Source organism: Sorex araneus, chromosome 2 (genome assembly GCF_027595985.1).
Source record: "Sorex araneus isolate mSorAra2 chromosome 2, mSorAra2.pri, whole genome shotgun sequence".
Lineage (NCBI taxonomy): Eukaryota > Metazoa > Chordata > Mammalia > Eulipotyphla > Soricidae > Sorex > Sorex araneus.
In genome coordinates this window covers 208,709,245-208,726,724 of record NC_073303.1, presented here as the reverse complement: position 1 = coordinate 208,726,724, position 17,480 = coordinate 208,709,245, and the positions used below count along the sequence as shown (strand labels likewise).

General features: G+C 56.5%; 1 protein-coding gene and 1 pseudogene across 3 annotated transcripts in view; one reads left to right on the top strand and one right to left on the bottom strand.

Annotated features, from left to right (window-relative positions):
• Positions 1-834: 834 nt before the first annotated feature.
• Positions 835-17,480, bottom strand: part of SAP130 (Sin3A associated protein 130) — a 57,523-nt gene continuing 40,877 nt past the window's right edge. For all 3 annotated transcript variants that reach the window (XM_055128285.1, XM_055128287.1, XM_055128286.1), the window contains exons 16-21: positions 15,922-16,280; positions 11,979-12,227; positions 11,512-11,637; positions 3,107-3,210; positions 1,960-2,073; positions 835-1,809 (exon numbers count right to left, since the gene is read on the bottom strand). In XM_055128285.1, coding sequence (XP_054984260.1) covers positions 1,651-1,809; positions 1,960-2,073; positions 3,107-3,210; positions 11,512-11,637; positions 11,979-12,227; positions 15,922-16,280 — 1,111 coding nt within the window. In that variant the 3' untranslated portion in view covers positions 835-1,650. The remainder of the gene's footprint in view (positions 1,810-1,959; positions 2,074-3,106; positions 3,211-11,511; positions 11,638-11,978; positions 12,228-15,921; positions 16,281-17,480) is intronic.
• On the top strand, positions 3,240-5,929 carry LOC129402305 (geranylgeranyl transferase type-2 subunit beta-like; annotated as a pseudogene).

Sequence of the window (17,480 nt, the reverse complement as noted above, 5' to 3'; positions counted from 1 at the left end):
AGAGGCAGAGGCTCACCGGAGCCTCCTCTGTGCGAACGACGGTCTCCGCCCAGTGGCCTCGCTCCTGCTCTCTCTGCTCCTCAGCGTTGGTGACGCCCCCGAGGCAGTTTCTCACGGTGCCTTCCCCCACCCCCACTGCCGAGTCTGCGGAGCCGACAGGAAGACTCGTTTCCGGGGTGAGAGAGATAACAGTGCTCTGATGCAGCGCCCTGACAGCTGAACCCCGCTGCCTAGAAAGCGGCCCGTACCCACACCGGGTGCTAGCTGCACGAGCGAGAAGCTGAAGCGGAGCCAGGCCGTGCCCCAGGGTCACCCTGCTCGGCTGTCCCCAGCCAGCTCAGAGGCCGGGCGACCCTCTGTAGGCGACCCTGATGGGCGGTGGCCCCCGTGGGCACATGCAGAGGAAAGGTACACGTTTGCTCTGGCGTCTTCCCCTCAGTCCTTGAGCAGGAGCGATTACCATGGCAACGGGAGAGAAGCGATGAGTTGGGGCCGGGGGCAGGTGTGTCCTTCAGAGCCAGCCGGGCCCGGCCCCCACACCCCAGCCTGCTTGGGAGAAATGCTCCAACCCAAGAGCAGCGGGACAGACCTGCCTGCACCGACACAGCCCACAGGCACCCAGTGCCCGAGCCTCCCCTGACCGCGGTCTCCGCTGCCCCAGCCTGAGACCTTCCGTCCGCAGTGCTAAGGCTGGCAGTGAGGAGACACACGCCACCTCCGAGACACGCTTCGAAGCACCAGAGCGAGAGGGACCGTCCCCGCAGCGCAGGACTGGTGGGTCGCAGACCACGATGCGACGCCCGGCACCAAGGAGCTTAATGAAGAGAGAAACTGTCATGTACAAAAACCTCTTTGAGTCCTTTATTACATCTGGAGATGTGGAGCACAGACAGTCAACAGCATCGCACCAGGAGTACTGAGAGCCAAGAGAGGACTCGGAACAAGCGTCCGGGGAGCGCACGTGTTCGCCGGCTCGGCACCCTGCCCAGACCCGTCTCCCGACACACACACAGGACACACGGAAGAACGCTTCCACCTTGAAATGGCTCTCCCAGGAAAAGGGAAAGGGAAAGGACAGAAAAGCAAGAAGTGAAAGATGAGAACTGGGAGGTGGAGCCCGCCGGTGCGGGCCACGGCAGGGCCAGGCCATGGCAGGTACGGGCCATGGCAGGGCCAGGCCACGGCAGGGCCAGGCCACAGCAGGGCCGGCGCGGGCAGCTGGGAGCCCGTCAGGAGAGCCGGCCTCCGGCCCGGGAGAGGCTGGGTTTCAGTGCCGGGGGAACGAATGGTCCGAGGGGTACTTTCAGTCTGGGCTCAGTCGGGGTCCTGCAGGATCCAGCAGATAAATAGTCTACGCAGGGGGACGCTGGACACGGCCACTCCTCCGGTCACTGATCCGGGAGGGCCAGCACTGCTGCCGCGGGAGCCACTCTCGACACGGCAGGCAGGAGGGTGGGAGATGGGCTCGCCGGGGACGAAGGACGCAGCCCGTCACCGTGTCAGGCCACTGGGCGCCACGGGCCCCTCTGCTCTCCCAGCCGAAGGGATGCGTCCTCTGCTCCAATGTCCCACTTGAAGGTCGCCGAAACCCCTCCCCCCCGCCCACCGTCGTTCCTCAATTCCGCTTCCGGAGTCCTGATTCTCCTGCGTCTAGACCTTTTCTTTCCGCTTCAACTTTGACACCTTCTTCACAGTCCCATTCTTGTTCAGCAGCTTCAGGACGCGATCCTTGTGGTCCAGGACCTTGAGCATGGAGTCCCTGGCCTCGGAGATCTGGTCCATCACCAGCTTGCACCTCTGCATGTTGCCCTGGAACAAACGCATCGTGCCGTTAGTTCACAGCCCTCCAGGCAACAGAGCTCGGCAAAGAGCGCGTTCCCCCAGAAGGCTGCAGTGGCGTGGGCGGAGAGGGGACAGGGGGGAGGCGGGAGGAGGAGGATGGGGGCGGGCTCTGCTGACCTGTATGAGCTCGCTTATCCGGTGCAGGTCATCGTCCGTCGCGGCCTTTTTCTTTGGGATGATCCCCTCCTGCAGGTTGGTGAGTCTTTCATAAACATCGTGTTCTAGGTTCGTCTGCAAGACACAGAGAAGGGCTCAGTGACCTCAGAGGCGCTTTTCACCACCTCGGGCAAAAGGGCTCACACGCAGCTACCCCTGAAAACTGGCACCAGAACCCGTCCGAGTGACCGAGGCCTTTCTCCCAAGGACGGAGGCACTGCCAGGGGAGGAGTCGATCTGCTAAAGTCTACCCTCAAGGGTCCTTTTAAAGGGGGCCTGCCCTGTGTGATGGGCCTGGGAAAGCAAGTCTGCAAGCTTTGGAGAAGCTTCTCTGCTCAGTATAAGCCACAGGGCACTGTATACAGGTTTATTCTAAGTCACTGTTGTGGCATCACTGCTTCTCTCCTGACAGACAGAGCCAGGAGACGAAGCCCTGACAGCCGCCCCAGTCGCCTCAGTGGAGAAAGGGCTCCCTCTCTGGGGCCCCAGACATGGCCGGACCCTTCACACTGGCCAGCGACAGACGGTGCAGTCAGCAGCGTCTCAGAGGAGACGCGGGCAGCACGGGGCCACGCGGCCAGAGACCTTGTGATACCAGGAGGTCCCGTGGCAGATGGGGTGTGGCTGGCTTACCTGAACCCGGCGCCCACCAGGAGCAGAGGGAGCTGGGTACGGCTGGGCCACCCGAGTGACAGTGACACAGCGCGGAAGCCAATTCTAAGTCTGAGACCAAGTTTATTCCGTGAATTTTGATTCTGGGTATTTGGGATGTGCCTGAGGTTCTGCTTTGTGTCACACCAGATGGTGCTAACGTGCCACTGGCCGCGGCGTGGCCTGGGGGCTGATGCTGGTGGCTTGGGGTGGACACGCAGTGCTGGGGGCCGAGGCTGGAGGCCCAGTCTGCAGAAGGAAGGGCCCCGGCACCTGCACTGCACCCTTGGCCCCCAAATAAACCCATGGCCTGCTTCCTCCTGAACAGACTCAGCAACGATTACAGGGCACCGTCAGAGCGACGCCAGGCCCCACAAGGACGAGAAACGTTCAGAATCATCTCGAGGAAGTGCTCCATGAACCCACCACGCAACCTGGGAAGCGTGCTGGCACCTACCAGCTGCAGCAACTGGGCAGCGCAGAGGTGGACCTTCCAGCCCTGGGCACGGCAGGACACGCCTTTCTGGTTCGCTATTTCCTGCAGCATCGCTTTCTTCTCCTCTAGAGCCAGGGAAGAAAAAGCATCTTTCAATCTCACAAAGCTGAAATGATTTGCGTTCACGCTGTCAAGTGCCACTCTTCCGCCAAGAATTTCTATACTTCAACTGCTTTTAATTTTTAATTTTTTTTTTTTTGCATTTAAGTTATTTGGAACAGAGGTCACAGCATGAGCAGAGAACTTCTTTGGAACATGCCAGAAGCATGGAAGTGTCTACTCTGGCCTCCTGCGCCCAGGAGAGAGCACGTGGACACTCGAGTCTCTGGGAAGAGCGCGTGCAGCCAGGCGTGCAGTCTCCAAAGCTCTCTGGTGCCGTCTAGATTTGGAGAAAATCACAGGAATCAAACCCGAGTAACACTTCCAATTGGTAGAAAAATGCAATCATCAGAACCGCAATAAACCAACGTGAAATAAAGCCCTGGACGGAGGCGCTCACGCTGGCCCTGAGCCGGTGGACAGGGCGAGGCCACGCCTGCCCATAATTCTGACGATGGGCCAGTCTGGGGGGCCGTGCCCGGGGGTGCTGGGACTGCAGCCACTTGCACGAACAGCACGTCAGCAGCCTCAGAGCTCTCGCCAGTCAATGAAGCCCGTGTCCTCATACGCCAGTTACCTCGCCCAGCCACGCTCTGCTGACGCCGGCCGAGGCGTGCCAGGGACACAACTGTAGATCAGGCAGTCAGTGACATGAGTCTCCGAATCTGCAGCCGTACTCGGGCAAGGCAGGCAGCTCGACATGGAGGCACAGCCCCGGGAGCCCATAAAACCTTTGAAAGATTAAGGGCTGGAGCTGCCGTACAGCTGATAAGGAGCCGGCGTTGCACGCAGCTGACCCACATGGCCCCTGAGCATCACCCGTGTGGCTCCAGAACCAACCAACCAAAGCCCCAGAGAAATAACAGACAGATCTGAAACTGGGCTTCTCTAATCAAATCCAGAACTCCAGAATAAAAACACAAACCAAGAAAGAATGTCAAAGAGTCTGAAGATACGTTTCTCTGAAAAGGAAACGCAAGCGGCCAATAAGCACACAGACGCATTCAACATCATTAGGTACCAGGAAAACCCAAACCCGAGCCAACTGCTGTACACCCGCCAGGATAAGAAGGTGAGAAAGGCAGCGTGGGGAGGATGTGGGGACGGAGGCTGCAGACACATGTGGGAAGATACAGGATGTATTTGCTTGTGTCTGGTGGTCTTAGAATCTAAATACAGAATCACATATCCTACCCAGGAATTCCATCTCTAGTTTTCCGCTTTCGAACACGGGCACCCCAGAGAAGAACGTCAGTAAGTGGGACACACCGGACCCTCAGTCTTGGAGAAGCACGCGGACTGTCTTGTGTCTCACGGGTCAAAGAAAGATGGCCCTGAGTACTATGTCGGGATATTTGAGAACGAGTGGCGTGTCTATGCGTCCAACAGTGATGGGTTTCATGGTGCAGCTTCACTGCATGGATAGAGAGGAAATTTTAACACTCATTAAATCACGTCGACATGAGTGTGGCGGAGTAAGTGCCAGTGCTGGACATGACCCTCACCTCAGTTTGTCCAGATACTTTGTATGATCGTATTGACGTGACTGATGTAAGCAGAGTCGTGGGACATGTTCAACGTCTACAGAGAGAAGATGGTTCTCTTGCTGGAGACATTTGGGGGTAAACTGAGACAAGGTCTGCTTCCTGCAACGCTGGCTCTACTGGGGAAGCCGGATGCTAGTAAGGTGGAAAAGGCAACTGAATTTGTTTCTTCACGTAAGAACTCCGATGGCGGATTTGGCTGTAGGCCAGGATCTGCGTCTCATGCGGGGCAGATCTAGGCTGCACCGGACACCTGCCTATTACTGAGTCAGCTGCATCGAGTGAATTCTGATTAGATGGGTTGGTGGCTTGGTGGACGGCAGTTACCGTCAATGGAAGCCAGAGAAGCGACCAGGTGCATGTGATTCAAGGTGGGCATTGGCTCCCTTAAAGATAACTGGGAGACCTCAGAGGAAACCGTGAACTTAACATGCCAAGATGAAGAAACAGGAGGATTTGCAGACGGGCACCTTTTCGTACTTTATTTGGAATTGCTGGATTATCACTTTTGGGAGAAGAACAGATTAAACCTGTAAGTCCTGTCTTCTGTATGCCAGAAGAAGGGCTTCGGAGAGTATGTGTTCAGCCTGAATTAGTGAGCTAGATATATTAGTGCAAGAGTTGCTCAATACACTTTTCCAATGTTAATACTTGTTAATATATTTAAAATTGTTTATCAAACACAAAATATTAACTTTGTGTAGAATTGTGTTGATTTAAATAAACTATGTAATAAAAACCCTCCCCAGAAATCCCACTTCTAGGTACACAGTCAGGAAAAATGGCAGCATATTCCTACAGAAATCTGGAGGCCAACATTCACTGTTCTTCACAATAAAAACGCCGAAGCTGACCCCGAGAGCAGAGAGCCGGGAAGGAGTGTGCCCTGAACACGGCAGACCTGGGTTTGATCCTCAGCAGCCGGATCCGACCCCCGAGCCCGGCCAAGAGTGGTCCCGCGGGACACTGCCAGGAGTAAGCCCTCGGCACGTCTGTGTGTGACCCGAGCTCCCGCCCACAGCAAGAGCCAACCGAGGCAGAAACACGCCCCGGGTCAATCCTGGGGGGCTTGGGGGGCCAGCTGGGGTGCAGAGAGCAAGGCCAGGCTGGCCACGTGCAGGACCAGCGGCCACCGGCTGCGCCCTCTCCCTCCAGTGACTGTTCCCAAGAAGAAAAAGGAAGCAAAGGGGTGGCAGTGTGGGACCCTCCCTCACTGCCCCCCCCCCCCCCCGGCTGCACCTCCCTGGGGCAGGGACCGGCCCGGGGTGCCACTGCCGCAGGCACGTCGCCTCCTGCCTCTCGCATTCCCACAGCAGCAGAGCCAGGAGACTGAGAAAGCGCCGAGACCCGCAGAGGTTCCCACCCGCAGTGGGGAGACCCTGCTACCCGCCCTGCGGCCCAGGCCCCCCAGCACCCTCCCCTCTGCTCGTGTGACGGTTATTCTGAGTGTTCTTGGTATTACTTTGAGATTGATTTTTTTAAGCGAAACATCATGTCCTTGAGCTCCACCCACGCGGCGCGTGATCGATAGTTCTGTCCTGCCCGTCCCTGGGTATTCACGGCAGCACAGTGTATCGAACCGCACTTCTATTTACGTTCCCTTCTGTCATCTCTAGTGTCTGCCCATTGCCAGGAGAGTCGCTGTGTGGAGCTGTGTATGGGGATTTGTGGGTCTGCATTTCTTCTTGGATAAACGTCCAGGAGTGCAACCCTGGGGTCACCGAGTGGCCTGTCCCGTTTCTGTGGACCTGCCAAATATCTGTTCGAGTAACTCAGCTGGGAGACACAGCTGACCCGGCCCCTCCCTTGGGAAACGGCGCCTCCAACCTTCGGGTCCTCAGGGCTGGGAGCAGATGCAGATGCCTCCTCAGACCCACGGCGGATGTGGGGGCGGGCACGCTGCCCACGCCCATCCCTGGCCAGCTCCCCTGCAGACCTGCGGCTGGAACACGGTTTCCCGTGATGGACGGGCAGGTGGAGGCCTCCCCGCCGACAGGGCCAGGCCTGTCACTGTCCTTGGCCACCGAGGCCCCAGGAGCCGCAGGAGTGGGGCCGCCTGGGGCTCAGCTCTGCGCTGTCTGGGGAAGGTGACGCCTTCTTGGACTCTGGGTGGCTGCTGGGGGAACGGTGGCCCCGCTCCCCGCGCCTGGTGCTCACAGGGGCCAGGACTCGGAGCAGGCGGCCGTCCGAGCGGGGAGCCACAGGGAAAGGCAGCCAGGAGCAGACGGTGGAGCTAGCCGGTGCCCTGGACGGACAGACTGGTCCGCAGGACAGAACAGGGCAGCTTCCAGGCGCCCTCTAGAATAAACCCATCAGACACGACCTCGAAACGCCCACAATTGGCAAGGGTTAGTCCAGAGGAAGTTAATCTGGGCCCAGGGCAAGTCCCAGTATCAGATTCTGGGAGAACCCGAGCGAGCAACTGGCAGGTTTCTGAGCCGCTGGATCGGAGATGACCAAGGGCTGAGGAGCCGTGGAGACACGGCACTCAAACCTGGGCGTGACCCCCGGCTTCCATGCAGTCCCCGAGCCCCACCAGAGTGATCCCTGAGCGTTAGGGTGTGGCCCCCAAATCAAAACAACAACAACAAAACCCCCTGCATCTTGGCATTTTTGCCTTGCACACAACCAACCCAGGTTCGATCCCTGGCATCCCGTATGGTCCCCTGAGCACTGTCAGGAGTAACTGAGGAGTGCAGGGCCAGGAACAACCTCTGGAGCATCGCCAGGTGTGATACACATACACACAGACACACCCTCCCCCGCAACAAAAAGTAACTCATCGAAACGAACCCCTCACCAAGAACATCCTGTCCTGCTATACCAACACTCGGCTTTGGAGGAACGACGCAGACAGGCAAGATTTAGGGTATTCACAGCCTTGAAATCAGCTTTGCAAGAAGCATTAAAAGTTTATTATCTGGGGCTAGAGCGATAGCACAGCGGGGAGGGCGTTTGCCTTACACGAGGCCGACCCGGGTTTGATTCCCAGCATCCCATAGGAGTGAGCACCGCCAGGAGTGATTCCTGAGTGCAGAGCCAGGAGCAACTTGGCATTTCTGACCCGAGCACAGGACGCCCTGAGGATGCCAGCATATTCCGAGGGCCCGTGTGAGAGGGGCTGATGCACGGCTGTGCACAGGGCTAGCAGCCAGTGCCACAGAGAGGCGCCACTCAGGAAAGCCGAGAAACGCTGCTTGTGGATCGCGGAACATGGTTCTACTGCGTTTCTGGACTCCAGAGGAAGGGCCCAGATGACCATATTCCTTGCTGGACTCCTTCCTTTCTCTCCTTAGCATGAGTCAGTCAGCAGTGCGAGGCACGGCTGGGCTCAAGACTAAGACTACCGGCTGGGGAGACGGGCCCAAGGGCCAGGAAGTCTCTTCCTCGAGGGAGCCCAGATCCCCCCCCCAGGCTGCCGGTACTGCAGGAAAACGCTAAGAAACTGAGGTAGCCTATTAACTATGGTGAAGTACACTGACTTTTCTCTCTCTTTTGGCGGGGGACAGGGTGGGGAGGGGCAGTCTAGAACTCTAATGCAAGGTCCCGTATGTGCCGGGAGTGTCCTGTCCCGAGCTCTCTGCCTGGCATCGGAGCACACACGGTCTGTGGTTCTGCAGCAGGCCCGAGGCGTGTGTGCGGTGGTGAGTGCCCTGCAGGCTGCCACCGGCTCGAGATTCCGGCTCCATCGACGGCCGACAGCGGGACACTGAGACCCAACTATCACTGCACACTTGCCTCCTCCTTTCGGCTCACAGCGCTGACTTCACGTTCTGAAGCTCTCATCTTGGCAACCCTTATCTCCATTTTTTCCTTCCTTTGGGGGCGCTTCTGCTCAGAGTGCTGCGGTGCTGGTGCCCGGGGAGCCTGTGCACGAGCTCCGCCCCGAGCCCCGGAGACTTTCACCGCGTGTGATGGCTTTCTCTGCTCCAGTAACGGGCTCTCTTCTGAAGTCTGATATACGCTTAACGTAAAGTTACCCACGGAATTACTTCTCCACCTTCTTCCCACTAGTAATACCCGAATCGCTCTCTGAGTGTAGCTTTTCCCAGTGTGGGGGATGGGCGGCCAGAGGCCAGCGCCTGAAGCACTGCTGGCAGGTGATCAAGGGTCAGGCTCAGCGGGTAATGGGGCACCAGGATTCTGATCCATCGGTTGGTGGGTCAGGGAGGTGCTACGTGACACTGGGAACGGAACACAGAGCCTTGCTTCCACACTGCCGGGAAAACTGGGGGTGAGGAGGTGTGGGTCACCCCGAGATGCTCAGGCAGTCATGAGGTACTGGGAGACCAACCAGGGTCGGGTAAGTGCTTTCATCCCTGCACTGTCTCACTGGCCCTGAAATGCGTGTCTTTAAGGGAAGAACCTAGTGGGCCTTTTCCCATCTATTTGGCCAGTCTGGGGTCTGCGCTAGGCCGTGGCCCTCCCATTTCAGGCGGCTACTGACACAACAGTCGGCCGAAGGCATTACTGCTTTGCTTCCTACAGCTTCTGAACCGGTTTCTGTTCTTTACTTCCTGTGAATTCCCTCAACTTTTTTTTCACCATTTATCTTTGGTTGATTTGTATGAATGGTTAAAAAACTTTTCAAAAAAAATTCTTTCTGGTATTTGGGTGACACCAGGTGGTGCTCAAGGCTCACTCCTGGTTCCATGCTCGGGGATCACTCCAGCTAGCGCTTGGGGGGGGGGGGGGCCCACAGCAGAATCAGAAGTTGAACTGGACTCGACACACCATGATTTTAAACTTAACCAAAGCAGCCGCGCAACACTGAATAGCCTAGTTCTCCCTCTTAGAGAACCTGACAAGCTACCAAGAGTCTATTGCCCACTTGGGAGAGCCTGGCAAGCTCCCCGTGACGTATTCATATCCAAAATACAGTAACAGATGCATACGTCCCTCTCGGAGAGGCTGGCAAGCTACTGAGAGTATCTCACCCGCACGGCAGAGCCTGGCAAGCTCTCTGTGGCGTATTCGACATGCCAAAAACAGTAACGATAGGTCTCATTCCCCTGACCCTGAAAGAGCCTTCAATCATTGGGAAAGATGAGTAAGGAGAGGCTGCTAAGATCTCAGGGCTGAGTGTATTAGAGATGTAACTGGTGCCCGCTCGAGTAAATCAACCAACAACGAGATGACAGTGACACAGTGAACCAAAGCAGACCGAGTTTCACACGAGGACCTGACACCGAGAAAGACCACACTGTCTGGGTCTGAGTACGGCTGCGGGTGCTGGTACCTTCTGCTGTCAAACCATTCTTACGAGTTTCTAACCTGGGAGTCCCAGGAAGTAGTAAGACTCTTCCCACTCCCTGAAATGACCCACGGCGGCGGCATGAGAGTCACGAGGGCTCCAGAGCGGAGTGTGAAGAGATGCGTAAGCGTCCTCACTGGCGCCCCCGACAGGCGGATTCTCTGCCTTGCGGAAATCTGAACCTTTTCAATCTGTGCTTCCGTTCAGAGTCTGAACTGTCAGAGGGGCCGGGCTGACAGGGCAGTGGGAAGGGCGTCTGCCTGGCACAGGGCCATGCAGCTTTGATCCTCGAACCCGATCCTGCCAAGACTGATTCCTGAGCTCGGAGCCAGGAGAAGGTGCTCACCACTGCCGGGTATGGCCCCAAAATAACAACAGAACAGCCCCTGCAGCCCACGTGGCCCCCAGCCCCACCGGGAGAAACCCTGAGGGTCACCCCCCACCCCCTGCCTTTTGTTTTCTTTCTTACAAACAATACGACCAGATACAGATACAGGGCAGAGAGAGACAGAGAGAGAGGGAGAAAGACGAGAGAGAGAGGGAGAGAGAGGGATAAAGAGGGGGGGGGGAGAGAGAGAGGAGAGGAGAGGAGAGGAGAGGAGAGGAGAGAGAGAGAGAGAGAGAGAGAGAGAGAGAGAGAGAGAGAGAGAGAGAGAGAGAGAGAGAGAGAGAGAGAGTTAGTTCAGGTTAAGGCACTTGCCATGCACGTGGCCAGCCCTGGCCGATCACCTGGCAGCACCACAGGGTGTGGGCCCGACACTCCCTCCCCTTCCTAAAAACGGCTCCAGAAAGAAACAGACCAAATCTCTGAACGCCTACACTTCACTGTACAATGACCGTAACGGAAGTTAATGATGTTTGTCTTGGCCACACGCGATGGTGCTCAGGGTTTACTCATGGCTCTGTGCTCAGGGGACCCTGAGGGCCGTCAGGGATCGGACCAGGTCAGCTGTGTGAAAGGAAACTGCCCTCCCTGCTGCACTATCGCTCCTGCCTGATTAATGACATTTAAAGTGTTACTGATAAAAATATTCGCAAAGAACCATCAGTTGGTTAAAATCACCAATTCGCTAAATGGCTTTTTCAAGTTCAACAACAATCAGTTATTCCCTTAAGGGCTTGCGTGAAGCGTGAAGCAAGCACACACGTGACGCTGAGTGTCACACTTCACATACATGAAGCAGAAAGCCCCCCTAAGCAGCCCAGCGGCACTGTAGGCCGACGGTTCCCGCCAGCACGAGGGGTGGGCAGGTGCCCCTGCCCCCCACGGCACCCCCACACGACGCTTCCCAAGACAAGGGAAGTTCTCCAAACTTTGCACCCAACCGAGCACTGTGCCCGAGTGTCGCATCAGTGTCTCCAGAGGCTGCGGACGCTGACAGTGCGACTGTGGCCCTTGTGCACTGCAGGCCGGCCGGGCGCGGGGAAGGCCATGGCCGTGAGCGGACGCTGCTGCGTCTGGGACCCACCTTTGACCCGGACGTCGCTGTAGCGCTGGAAGTGGTGGTAAGCAGCTTTCCAGGGGTTCCGGTAGTGGCGGAGCAGAGTGATGGGCGGCCTCGGGCGCACGGGCACGTACCGCACCCCTTCTTCGTCTAGGCGAAAGGGAGCACACAGACAAGAGATGTAACCAGCTCCAAGAGACCTGCAGTGACCCTCTCGCCGCGATCCCAGGGAGCCACAGTGACACCTGGGGCCCCGACCAACAGGTTCGGGCAGACTCATGATGTAACGGTCAAGGGTCATGTGACCAGTGAGCCCAGGCGCGGGAGAGCTAGCCCGGGGGGGGGGGGAGGGAGGGCTGCACATGACCAGCCCCAGATCAATCCTCAGCACCCTTGACGGCCCCAACTACCCGAGGGGCGGTTCCTGAGCCAGGCCCAGGAGCAGTGCCAGGGCCCCTCGGGAGTGTTCCAGAGCCACACAGGACAATCACCGATATACTCCTTGGGAGGGGACTTGCGCTTCTCCGCCTTCACCAGCAGGCTCTTGGTGGTGGACTTCTCGTCGTCGGTGCTGTTGGTCTCCATCATGTCCCCCTCCTCCGTGGAAATCACGTGCTGCTGCTTCCGCGGCTTTTTCCTTGGGGAGGCACCAGGTGGTAGGTCACTTGTGGGCATCGACAGGTTGTTGGCCAGCAGCGCGAGGGACGGAGACACAGTGCTGGCAGCCAGCGGGGGGACGGCTAGCGAGAGGGAAGAACACAGACGTGAGAATCGCAGGCCGCGCACCGGCCCCCCCAACCCCGAGGACTGACGGGGAAAGGGAGAGCGAACGCTGACTCCCTGCGAATATGGCGCATCCTCACCTTCTCTCACCCTCAGCCTTCACCTTACAGTATCTCCCTTTCTGAGGCCCACCGTGAGGCGCTCAGAGCTTACTCCTGCTGTGCTCAGGAATCACCCTCGGTGGCTCTCTAAGAGACCATACGGGGTGCTGGGAATAAAACCCAGGCCAGCCACATGCCAGCAAACACAACACCCACTGTATTATCTTCCTGGCACCACCAAGTCACCATTTTCCAAGCCTTTCAGCATAAAGTCGTAGAAGATAACCTGTGTGTGTGTTTATATATATTTGTGCGTGTGTGTGTGTATGTATATGTATATATATATTAACATTGAAGCCGGGGGAAATGAACTCTTGAGCTTCCAACACGCCAGGCTTGTGCTCTCCTACCTAGTTATATCTCTGGTCTTATGAAATCTTAAAGGTAGTCTGAATAATAGAATTTAATCAGATTTTTTTTTTTTTTTTGCTTTTTGGGTCACACCCAGCGATGCTCAGGGGTTACTCCTGGCTTTGCACTCAGGAATTACTCCTGGCAGTGCCTGGGGGACCATATGGGATGCCGGGGATCGAACCCGGGTCGGCCGCGTGCAAGGCAAACGCCCTCCCCGCTGTGCTATCGCTCTGGCCCCAGAATTTAATCAGATTTAAGACAAGAAAATGTAGCCTAACAAATGACAAGATACTAAGTGGCAGTGTTGGGAGCTGACAGAGGAAACCCGGCTTTAGAGCTTGCAGTGTTTCTTCTTTTCGATTTTGGGACACAGTTGGCTGCCCAGGCTCTGCTCTGAGCGGTGCCCAGACTGCACCCTAGCGGGCCCGAGACGGGCAGGTCCCAGAGGCCACGCCCTCGGCACGGAGCTGACTATCTCCAGTACCTCCAGAACCTTGTCTCGCTCATACACCTCGAGGCCTAAGAAATGATCAGGGACGGGAAGGCCGGTGTGCACGCCGGGGGCCAGGAAACTCCTCTGAAGGATCGCCTCGACCTCTCCCTGCCCCGCCCTCCCCCACCCTGCCTGACCCGAAGGAGCACCGCCACTCGCAAAATTCGCCATCTGATTTATTCACCAAACCAACCCCCGCCCCACCCCACCTCAGCAAAAGGTCCCAACGCTCCCGAGGTTCCTGGAAGAAACAGTCCTGCTCATCTTTGTGGCCACTCATCCTCCTGATACCCCGCTGGATTTTAATTCCATTGTCATCTTGTTATTCTATTCGTTGTTCTCTTGATCCACTGGACTCTCCTGCAGAAAGCCTAACCAGCTAGCTCCAGCTCTCAGCTGTGCGCACCTCTGACCGGGGAGTTCCGAAAGGCGCGGGCATCTAGCACTCGGTGGCCGAGAACGTCCTCCTGGCCAGTCCACAGCAATGCAGGAGGACAGGGGTGTGGGGGGACAAAGGCACAGGGTGCCCAGCTGGCTGCAGTCAGCGACCGCTCACTGCCTTCCCGTCCCCTGCTCACAGCTTCCTTCTCCCTCACAGCCCAGGTGTTTCTCCCTTTCCGTTACACTACCTTCCTCCTCGGAGTTAGATCTCTTTCCCACTACACTCCAATCTTCCTTCTCCCCCCCTCTTCACCGCACAGTTACAGAGCAATCGTGAAGGGTGGGGCACACAGGTGGGGGTGGACACTGCCACACCAACACGCAGGGGGAGACAGGGAACTGTACAGACTTCAGGGGAAGTTCTGGGGGATTAACTCCAGGACAGAATCTCACTGAGGGCTCAGCACCCAGATTACTAGGGGATCCGCAAGAGCGGATTCTGTCCAGGGTGTGTTGCTTTCTCTTTTCCCCAGCTAGTCATCGTCATCCGTTTCGACAATCATGGTAAATTTCTTCTTACTAATATTTCTAGCCATTTTCTACGAACACAGCAAGAGACAGATTAAGCTGAAAGGTTGGCTCTTCTTGGGGACATCTCGCTATCTATCCCAGACCACAGTGCTCAGGCCAGGTTAGTCTTTCCTAACCCCAGCAGGGTCCTTATTCAGTTACTTGTTTTTGGGTCATGACAGAGTTTGTCCCATGACTTATTATACTTCTCATGGCACTTAGCTTGTCCCTTGCTACTGCTCTAGATAGGAAAAGGAAGATTCCACCTTTATTAATGTTTTCCCAAACTCGCTTTCCCTTTTAAAGGATTTTCAACATTTATTTAATTGCTTTAAAAGGTTATAAAACCTGCAAGCAATAAACTGGAACAAACTTCGACTCAACTATGATCATATCTTGCCTTTTATTTAAAAGGCAATTTTTTTATGTATAGATCTATTTTATTAAATATTTAATACATTTTACCACTCATATATAGTAAACAGTAACATCCATCTCTCTAAAACAAACTTTCTGCTTTGCTAAATGCGTGACTTAACTTCTGAGAAGGTATTTGAATTGGGTACTGAAGGATGAGTAAAAATTTTCTGGAAGTTGGGGCTGGAGCAATAGTGCAGCGGGTAGGGCATTTGCCTTGCATTGTGCAAACCCGAGTTCAATTCCCAGCATCCCATATGGTCCCCTGAGCACCGCCAGGAGTAATTCCTGAGTGCAAAGCCAGGAGTAACCCCTGTGCATCGCCGGGTGTGACCCAAAAAGCAGAAAAAATTTTTTTCTGGAAGAATGAGGGGAAAATATTGTGACTAAAAAGAACAGCAGTGATTTATAAATAAACTCTAAGCTGCTATCTTTGAGTGTTCTTGGTGAGGACAGAGAGAGAGAGAGAGAGAGTACAGAACGATCCCTGAGTACCAATGGTGTGCACCCCCCAAAATAAATATTGTTGAGGAAATAATAACCTTTCTCAAGGATCAGGATAAAAACTATAAAAGACCAGGCAAAATGATTCAGTCTCCAAAAGCTGCTCGATATTTTCTTCCTTTATAATAACGAAACATAGCCAGGAAGACAGTACAGGGGACAAGGCCCTTGCCTTGCACACAGCCAACTCTCGGCTTGCTCCCGGCACTGCACACTGTCCCGAGCACTGCCAGAAAGGATCCCTGAGCACAGCAGGGTGTGGTCCCAGACAAAACCAAATGAGAAGATGAATGAAATGTTCATTTCAAACAGACACCAGGAAGCCGGGCTTCCTGGTTCGGGGTCAGACAAGAGTTGGGATACTGAGGGGTGTCAGGAAGGGAAGACGTGGGCCAGACCCATAGCACAGTGTGTGTGTGGGGGGCTCATCTTGCACGTGGCCGACTCGGGTTCAATCGCTTACCCCCCAGCACCCCCGAGTGCAGGGCCAGGAGGAACCCCTGAGCATTGTCGGGTGTGACCAAAAACTAGAACCAAAACCAAAGAAAATAACAACAAGCAAACCCAACAAAGAGTGTGTGTGTGTGTGTGTGTGTGTGTGTGTGTGGTGGGGGGGGGATGAGAAAAAGCAACAAAAGCTCAGAGTATTGGGCGAGGACGGAGACGGTGACTGGATGGTCCCACCTTCTCTGAAGGCAGGTCAAGGAAAGCCACCATGGAAGCAATGGCAGAGGGGGCGCCAAGCCCGAGCCCCGAGCCCCACGAGGAGCCCTGGGGCCGAGGCGTCGCGGACAGGACCTGGCCCGCTGCCGCCCGCGCGGAGGGACTCACCCGAGACTGGCCTCATGATGTCCATGGGCTCCGCTTCCTCCTTGACCTTGATCTCGGGCACAGGCGGGCCCAGCACTGAGGACAGGCTGCCCCCCACGGCCCCCGACGGCGGGGGGGCTGCCGCCATGGTGGTGACGGGCGGCGTGACGGGCACGGCCCCAGGGAGGGTGGACAGGGCGGCGGCGGGCTGCGACGGGGGGCTGGCGGCGGCGATCATGGCGGGGATGGCGGGTGGCGGCGGGGGGGCGGCGGGGGGCACCGCGAGGCTGGGCTGGTCGCTGCTCTGGCCGGACACACTCTCCAGGGGCACGGGGACCGGAGCAGCCATGGAGACGTGGATCTCGGACTTGGGTTTGGCACTGAAACACAGAAGCGAGAGAGGGGACGGCCTTAGGGGGGGCGTTGGTCTTCCACTTTCGGGGGGCCGGGCGGGGGCGGAGTCCAGCGGAAACACTGACCCTCAAGGAAAGGCATTTCCAGCCTTGGAGACGTCGCCCCCTGCAGCCAGCGCCACAGCAGAGCGGGCGGGACGGGCTCGCCGAGGTCGCCCAGGTGTCGGTACTCACAAAGAACATGCTTTCATTTTCTTTTTTTGCTTTTTGGGTCACACCCGGCGATGCACAGGGGTCACTCCTGGCTCTGCACTCAGGAATTGCCGGTACTCAGGGGACCATATGGGATGCTGGGAATCAAACCTGGGTCGGCCGCGTGCAAGGCAAATGCCCTCCCCGCTGTGCTATCACTCCAGCCCCATGCTTTCATTTCCTTAAGTTTCGGGGTCACACCTGGCGATGCTCAGGGGCTACCCCTGGCTGTGCCCTCTCTCTGGCCCACCAAGGGACATACTTTAGTAATTTGCAGTGTCGCCTTCTGAAGCTTCTTCCTAGCGCTGGACAGGGAACTGTACATGCTACTTTATCTCTAAAACCTTCAGGCAGGAACGTGCTAATTCGCACACCACCTGCCTTCCCAGTGCGAGGGCCTACATTGCTTCCTGCCGTGCAGGGTGCAGGGGGAGGAGCTTCGCATATTGGTACTGACAGTAGCCAAGATCTGGAAAGAGCCCAGATGCCCAGTGACAGGCTAGTAGGTTTAAAGCAACACCACCACCAAACACAATTGCCATTTGGGCCAAGCATGTAGTACAGTGAGGGGAGCGCTGGCCTTGTATACGGCCGGCCTGGGTGTAGCCCCTGGGCATCCCACAGGGTCCCCAGAGCCTGCCATGAATGAGCACTGAGCAGAGAGACAGGAGTAAGCCCTGCGCATATCTGGCATAACCCTAAGAAACAAACCCCAAAACCCCAACCCCCCAAGACCCCAAGAAACTGGTTAATTATACACAATGGACCCCCGGGCTCTGATAGAAGCTGGTGGTGGACCCAGAGGGGCCGTGTTAAGTCAGGCAAGCTAGAGGGGAAGTCTGGATGGGTCCCTGATGGGCGGTCCCTGACAGCGCCCTCTCTGTGGCACTGAGAGCTCTGGGTGGGCGAGAGTGAGAAGACAGCAGTGGAGGGTTTTCGGGCCGATGGTGGGGAGACGCAGGAATTTCACACACC